The 8,036-nt window shown below is 48.6% G+C and overlaps 1 protein-coding gene across 1 annotated transcript in view; it reads right to left on the minus strand.

Moving 5' to 3' along the window:
- Positions 1 to 1,406: 1,406 nt before the first annotated feature.
- The window catches only part of LOC120865773 (tumor necrosis factor receptor superfamily member 10C-like), a 51,679-nt gene continuing 45,049 nt past the window's right edge, over positions 1,407 to 8,036 (minus strand). Inside the window, exons 2-6 of the mRNA XM_040243148.1 lie at positions 5,416 to 5,515; positions 4,668 to 4,781; positions 3,555 to 3,666; positions 2,475 to 2,725; positions 1,407 to 2,061 (exon numbers count right to left, since the gene is read on the minus strand). Of these exons, the coding sequence (XP_040099082.1) occupies positions 1,865 to 2,061; positions 2,475 to 2,725; positions 3,555 to 3,666; positions 4,668 to 4,781; positions 5,416 to 5,515 (774 nt within the window). The 3' untranslated portion in view covers positions 1,407 to 1,864. The remainder of the gene's footprint in view (positions 2,062 to 2,474; positions 2,726 to 3,554; positions 3,667 to 4,667; positions 4,782 to 5,415; positions 5,516 to 8,036) is intronic.

Consider the following 8,036-nt stretch of genomic DNA (forward strand, 5'->3'; position numbering starts at 1 on the left):
GGGGCCACTGTTAGAGGACAGAGGGGTGCAGGGTGGGAAAAAGAGGAGGGGGCAGGGAGGGAATTAGCGTCCTGATGGTTCAGGGACAAGCCATGCCCTCTCTGAGTTGCCCTAACAGCTATGGAGACAGAAATTAGGACACTGCCCCTCCTCCCTCCAGTCCTGATCCACTGCCCAGGAAAAAAACACTCACTTTGAGTGGCGTCTGTTGGAACCAGCAGCCATCTTCTCCTCTGAGGTCCTTCAAGTGCTGCTGGTTCCTGTAAAACACGATGGAGGGCAGCCTTGGTCTTAACCGGGGGTCCTAGATTACAGAGCTGAGCCTAGTAAACATCGTTCTGAAATTCTGGCAGATGCAGCCATAAGCAAAACAAAACCCATGCAGGATCTTTGAAGGGAGCGGACAAAAGAGTCATTATTTTATATATGATTGTATTCTTATAAAATCTAATGGTTCAACAATAATACTTAAATGTGAATGTGTAGAAGGATGAATGTTAAAAATGATGACAAATTCTATAATGAATTATGAGTTGGATAAACTCATAAGGTTATAGAACATTGTAATACAAAGACACAGCCTCAACAAGAAATGAGCAATTTACCAAAGAAAAACACACATGCAGTCGAGGTATTATAAAATTCCTAACTTAAAATGCTAACTTTTTTCATAAGAAAAATATAGAATAGCTAAAAGATCTCAATTCCTCCTAGATTAATTTATAAATTAAGGTAATACTCAAAAATCTCAAAACTATTGAAATGATATGACCCCAAACTGTAAACATCTCTGTATGTGTGTGTGTGTGTGTGTGTGTATACGTATACATATATAATATATATATATGTTTAGTCACTCAGTCATGTCTGACTCTTTGCGACCCCCTGGACTGTAGCCTACTGGACTCCTCTGTCCATGGGGATTCTCCAGGCAAGAATACTGGAGTGGGTTGCCATGCCCTCCTCATATATATACATATACACACACACATATACATAGTGAAAATACTTCTATATGTTGACAAAAGTTTTACTTCAAGTAGATTCAACTTAATAATACTTTTGAAATAAATGTGAAATTCCTACTATGATGAGGAATGGCTTAAAAGTATGTAACAGTCACACAGAAAAATATTATGTAGCTCTGACTCCATCACTGGGTCAGTCATGGGAGGAGGGATCACCCTTTGGTTGCCCTGTTCTAGACGAGGGATGTGGTGACAAGACAGATGATAAACAGCATCAGAGCTGCCAGTGGATCAGAACAGGGGGTGGGGCTCCCTTCCCCTCCATGCACTGGTCTCCCTCCATCACCACCTCCCCAGAGGAGAGGAGACCTGACCCATTGCCGCTCCCTGTCTCTACCACAGTCCCAAGCAAGCAGAAGGGCCAGAGCCCCACACTCACCAACAGACAGCCTGCTTGCTGCATCCTGGGACTGGGCGTTATCCTCTGTCAGCTTCTCTGCCTGCCAAGGGACCAGAATGGAAAGTGAATCTCCATTGGTCAGCCTGTTGTTGTGTGCATGCTCCAGAGCCCCAGACCCTCTTGGGGGACATAAGCACCAGAAAGGGGCCTCAAAAAAGCAAGGCACTGATCCAGGAGTCACAAACCCACAAACCCCTACAGCTTCTGGGGGGACACAGTGGGTTCTGCCTTCCCACCTACTCCTGTGCTGTGGCCCCCAGGTGGGCACAGACTCAGTACATCTGGGCTCTGCTGATAGCACCCAGACTCTGGTGTGATGCTAAGGGGAACTGAGCACCCCTGCCTGACACCGCCCCCACGCCCCAGGGCTGCAGAGTGAGGGTGTCTCAAACAGTAAGGACAGGGCCAGCGCTGCCAACCAGCCTTAGGCTAGCTCTCAGCAGGCCAGTCTCCCTCCTACATTCAGCCTAGAGCCCTCAGGCCAGTTGAGAGAGTCAGAGACAACAGCACAGGACAAACTGGGGACCACGTGCACCCTGTGCTTTGTTGTGGGGCGGAAGCAGTTACTGAGGGTCTGATGCTGCCAGATGCTAGAGAAACCATTCACCTTGCGCCAGCACTCATCAAAGCGACCTAGAAGAGAAGAGACAACCACTGAGTGGTGGGGAGGGCCCTCTTGGGGTGGGGGCTCAGACACTGAACAAACAGCCCCAGGCCTGTGACTGCAAGCAGGACATTCTGAATCTAGAGAACCCTCAGGGAGGAGAAGAGAAGGGAGAAAATGAAGTAAAATGAAACCCATGTAAAATCTCTGTGCAGTGCTACTGAACCACCCTCTTCTCCTGCCTCTTCCCACCAGACTCAGCCAGGGGGAAGAGGGGACCGTCAACTGAGTTGGGGGCCCGATGTGATCATGGTTTTGTAGGACCAGGTGAGGTGGGAGGGGTTTCCTGGGGAACAAGATCAGAGACAAGCCAAGAGGAACAGGAGGATTGGGGAGATGGAGGAGGGAGCCAGCAGCTCCTCCTTCCCTTCTAGAACCTCACCTTTATGGAAGCACCATACAACCCATACGATTAGTAGGACAATGAGGATTCCAACTCCAACTCCAATTCCAATCACCAGCCCTGAAGTGCCTGAGGAGGGAGAGGGAGTGATGGGTAGTCTCTGGCTCATGGTTGCTAGCTCTCCAGGAACTGGGGCCTCCCCATGGGCCAGGGTACCTGATTCTTGGTCCACACACTTGATGTCGCTCCAGGGGGTACAGTCCGTGACCATGAGCTTCCCATCAGGGCACCTGGGTACAGACACAGGGATGATGTAGGGGACCCATCAGGGACAGCTGGCTGGATGAGGAGAAAGAGGGGGCAGCCTCCCATCCTGGGTCCCCTGACAAGACAGTGGAGGGGGCACAGGCTCTTGCTGTCTGCAGGGGAGGGTCCCCTCACTCCCCCTCACTGGGCAGGAGAAGGATCCAGGATTGTGTACTGCGGCCCCCAGGCTCCTACTGAGTGTTCAGAGCTGTCCTTCAGGAGCTGGACTTCCTCTGCAAGGCCTGCCTGGCCTCCCTGGGCTGCACAGGAAGCTCTGTGAGGTGGGGGCCTCATCCAGATCAAGGGTCAGAAGGGTGTGGGCACAAGTTTGACTCATCCTCCAGTCAAACTCGAATACGAAGCCCTCTCATCCAGCTGTTGACTCTTCCTACCAATCTCAGCCAACACTGGAGCATCAGAGGATAGTGAATTACTACTGGCCCCTGAGTCCCCAAATAGGAAAGATGCAGGTGCTACTGGGGAACAAGGGGCTGGGTGTGAGGCCTGTCGAGTTGGCTCCGGTTTTATAGGAACCTTGAAGGAGCACACACGTGGCCTCATCATGACTTCTGTCTGCTGTCAGCCCTTCCGTCTTTCTAGGCCCCTCCCGAGGAGACATGGGAAGGGGCCACTGGGAAAGCCATGCAGGACAAACGGTGGTGGTAGCGAGCGCTGCTGCAGGCTCAGGAGACCCCACAGGCACAGGGAGCTCTGAGAGGTGGGAGGGGCTTCATGGAAGCAGGAGAGAGAAACGGGTACAAGGAAACTGGGGCCTCCTGTGGGTTGGAAGCCCCCCAGGCTCCTGTGTCTCACCCGGCGCTGCATTTTTGACAGAATTCAGGCGCATCTTCTCCACGGAAAGTGCCAGGTCTGCACTGACACTCAGTGTCCTTGGTGGGGGTGCAGCGATTTTTTTCTTCTTCTCCTAGAGACCAAAGATAAAGTTTTGAGGGTGTGTTTCCCTCATATGTCTCTCAACCCTTCTTCACCACCCAGATCTCCATCCACTCAGTTCAAGAAGTAATTCGGAGGGCTTCCTGGCTGGTCCAGTGGTTCAGAATCCGCCTGTCAAGGCAGGGGACACAGGTTGCATCCCTGGTCTGGGAAGATCCCACGTGTTGCGGGCAGCTAAGCCTGTGTGCCACAACTACTGATCCTGTGTGCCAGGGCCTGTGCACCACGATGAGAAGCAGCAAGGAGCAGCCCCCTCACCACAACGACAGAAAGCCCTTGTTCTGCAACAAAGACCCAGAACAGCCAAAAATAAATGAATTAATCTTTTTTTAAAGTAATTTTGGGTCATTTTCTGTGGCAACACACATAGATCATCCACAGAACAGCCACTGTTCACGTGTCAGCAACAGAGGCATACAAAAGGGACTGGGCATCATTATGGATTGCATCAGGGTTGGGAAGAAAAACGTTTTAGACCACAAAGGAGGAGCAAGAAGTGGGGTGGGGTGAGGTGTAATCTGAGACGCTGTGGATGGAGAGGAACCCTTGGGTGATGTCCCAACGAGTGATGCCCTGCTGGAGAGGCAGAGGGACCTCAGGTCCTGAAGGCTGAGAGAGGCTGAGACCCCAGAGCAGAGGGCATGGTGCCCACAGGAGCCTGGCCCAGGATCAGACACATCACACAGCTCAAAGCCCTGCCCCACTCCCCCAGGCCTTCTGCACTGTTACCATCCAGCCCTCTCCATCAAGGGACACGTTAATCCCCTCTTTCCAGCTGGTGTTCTGAAAGACTTCCCTACCAGTTGGCATGTGTTATGCAAATAACTTCTGTTTTCATTTATTTTACAGACCTAAGACAGGATGAAGACCTAGCTGGGCTGGAAATCAGCTTTCTGACTCCTCGGCCCATTTAAATCCCATCTCATCACCCAGCACCCTAACTGCAGGCACAGGGGACCACAGGTTCTGTACCTGATTTGCAAGTCGTGCAAGGTAAGCAAGAAGGGAGGGTGTTTGAATGATTGGTGTAGTCTATCCCATGGGTGCACGAGACACAACCTCCACTGGCTTCTTCCATATAGAATCCTGGGAAGGAAGGGAAAAGCTGGTGAGTAAATCCCCGCAGGATTCCCTGAGGCTGGCAGTGTGGCTGGGGAGGCCTCTTTTGGCCATCTATGGAATCCACAAAGGGAACTCTCCTCAACTGGCTTTCATCTTTTGATTCTTCATCTACCACATACCCTAGACATACCCTAGACCAGTACTGCCAACAGAAATATATTACAAGCCACACATCCAAGTCACATTCATAGCTGGCAAATGAAACAGTAAAAAGAAAGGTCAGGAGCTTCCCTGGTGGCTCAGAGGGAAAGAATCTGCCTGCCTATGCAGAATACATGGGTTCGATCCCTGTCTGGGAAGATCCCACATGCTGCGGAGCAGCTAAGCCCAGGTGTCACAAATCCTGAGCCTGTGCTCTGCAGCTCGGGAGCCACAACTACTGAGCACACCTGCTGTGACTGCTGAAGCCCATGCGCCCGAGAGCCTCTGCTCTGCAACAAGAGAAGCCTCCCTAGTGAGAAGCTCACGTACCGCAACTGGAGAGGAGGCCCCACTCTCCACAACTAGAGAGAGGCCATGCAGCAGCAAAGCCTCAGCAGAGCCAAAAATAAATACATAGACATGAAGACAAGGGTTGGAGACCAGTCTTAGAATCTACCTGGTAGACATAACTTCTGTTGGAGGCTCCCTTCCAGTGGGGCTGATGACTGCTGGTGAATTTCATCCTTCCTTATAGGCATGGCTGAAGCAGGTTTGACCTATGGGGACAAAGCAGGGACAGGCATGAGTGGCTTCCACACTCTCACCCCTTCTAGGATCCACCCCACATTTCCTTGACCACTACCTGCAAAATGAAACAGGACTGGGACCTTTCTTCCCAGTTCTAAACTCATTCTTTTCAAGTTTGTCCTTTGGCCTTTTGTGCTAGCAAGTAACTTTCACTTCAGTTTTTGCCCCTGTATTCTTTCCTCTTAAAATATGTTTATTCCAGAAAGTATGTGCTCAGATGCGTCCAACTCTTTGCGACCCCATGGACTGTAGCCCATCAGGCTCCTCTGTCCATGGGATTCTCCCAGGAAGAATTTTGGAGTGAGTTGCCATTTCCTCCTCTAGGAGATCTTTCTGACCCAGGGATCAAACTTCAGTCTCTTGCATCTCTTGTGTTGGCAGGCTGGTTCTTTACCACTAGCACCACCTGGGAAGCCCAGACAGCATAGGCAAGGGAAATTTTTTTATAAGAATACAGAAACCACAGAGATCCCCTTGTTAGAGAAGACATCCAGTATTTTCTGTCTTGACTTCTTCTATTTGACCACATGTGTGAATACTCTCAGGCTCTCTCTCTCTTTCTCACATGTGCATGCACACACACACACACACACACACATTTTCACAAATGAGGGTTCTGCCATGCATACAATTTTTCATAATCAGGATATAAAATCACATATTGAGTAATGAACTTGTGGCTTTAATCCAACAAGCTGTCCCCAAAAGGAAGCTGTCAGTGTTCCACAAAATACCAGAATCACATGGAGAAAGAAGAAACAGCAATACAGGGTTTTCAGCCAAGTCTCTGTGCTAAAAATGACACAATGGGACCAGTCAGAAATCACTGGAGTCTGAGGATTCGACCAGGATTATGATGATAGTGTTCTGATGTTCAGGATTGTATTGTCATTTGGGGGGAGAGTGTCCTCATTTGTGGGAAATATACATTCAACTGTCCAGTCATGGGATCTGTCATGTCAGCAGCTATGTTTCAGATGATACAGGAAACAAAGAGTTTTGTATAGTTTTGTAACTTTAAACTGGGAGTGATTTAAAGTAGAAAGTGACATTAAGAGGAAAAAAAAGAAAGAAAAACAAAGTTAAAATGGAAACAGCTTATGTTGAGCCCAGTTCAACTGCCTGGATCTAAACAAGATAAAATGTAACCTGTTAATTATTTGGGGACAGCTGAGCTCACGTGTCCCCTAATCATCCCTTCCGCAGTCTGGGCCTCCTCCGAGTCACCCCAAATTGGTGCTCTCCTTTCCCTGCCCTCACAATCCTATGCCTTCCTTTCTTCCCTGGTTCTCCTCTCACAGACTCTCTCCCTCAATGTTTCGTTATGAACAGTTTCAAACATCCAACGAAGTTCTAAGGTTCATTCACTAAACTCTTATATGCTCATCACCTAAGTTCTGTAACTTAGGTGTATCACATACTTCTTTCTCTATCCACCCTCCTCTGTCCATTCTCCTAAGTGTATTTTTATGATGAAATTCGTATCTGCAACTCTTAATACATTGGCATTATGTCAGTAACTCGAGCTCAATATTTCTTTACAGTTTATTTCAATGTTAACATTTCCAAAGAAGGAAGTGCACAATCTTAAGGGGACCATTCAAAGAGCTTTTTTTTTTTTTTTTAATGCATACAGTTAGGAAATCCAAACCCTCTATCTAGATCATGGAAATTAGCTTGCTCCAAAACATTCCCTCATGCCCCTTCCTCAGTTATCCTAATCTCTGATGTGACTCCAAGAGGGAGTGGCCTTCATCATATGGAGGAAGGGCCCTTCTACCCTGATAAAACGAGGCTTTTTTCAGACAGTAAAGAATCTGCCTGAAACAGAGGAAACCCAGGTTCAATCCCTGTGTCAGGAAGATCCCCTGGAGAAGGAAATAGCAATCCACTCCAGTATTCTTGCCTAGAGAATTCCATGGACAGAGGAGCCTGGCAGGCTACAGTCCATGGGGTCGCAAATTGTTGGGACACGATCGAGCAACTTTCACCTTTTCATTACAGAGGGTTAAGTGTCAGTTCAAATTATTTTTCTGCATCTGTTAAGCTGTTTAGTTTTTCTATATAGTTTTTTTCCGTTACACTGGTTTGTGTGTCTGTTTTAGCTTTTTAATTAGAGGATAGTTACTTTATTGTGATGTTTTCTGCCATAGATTTTAAAGATCTATTTATTTGTTTTGGCTGTGCTAGGTCTTTGTTGCTGCATGCAGGCTTTCTCTAGTTGTGGCAAGTGGAGGATACTCTTGATTTTCATGTGTCGGCTTCTCGTTGCAGTGGTTTCTCTTGCTGTGGAGCGTAGACTCTGGTGCACAGGCTTCAGGAGTTGCAGCCTGGGGGCTCAGTAGTTGTAGCACATGGGCTCAGTGGCTCCCAGGCCTGTGGGATCCTCTCAGACCAGGGAATGAACGGGTATCTCTCACATTGCAAAAGTTTCTTAACCACTGGACCACCAGGGAAGCCTCCACACTGTTAATACAGTGAAAAACACTG

This window comes from Oryx dammah, unplaced genomic scaffold (genome assembly GCF_014754425.2).
Source record: "Oryx dammah isolate SB20612 unplaced genomic scaffold, SCBI_Odam_1.1 HiC_scaffold_1, whole genome shotgun sequence".
Taxonomy (NCBI): domain Eukaryota; kingdom Metazoa; phylum Chordata; class Mammalia; order Artiodactyla; family Bovidae; genus Oryx; species Oryx dammah.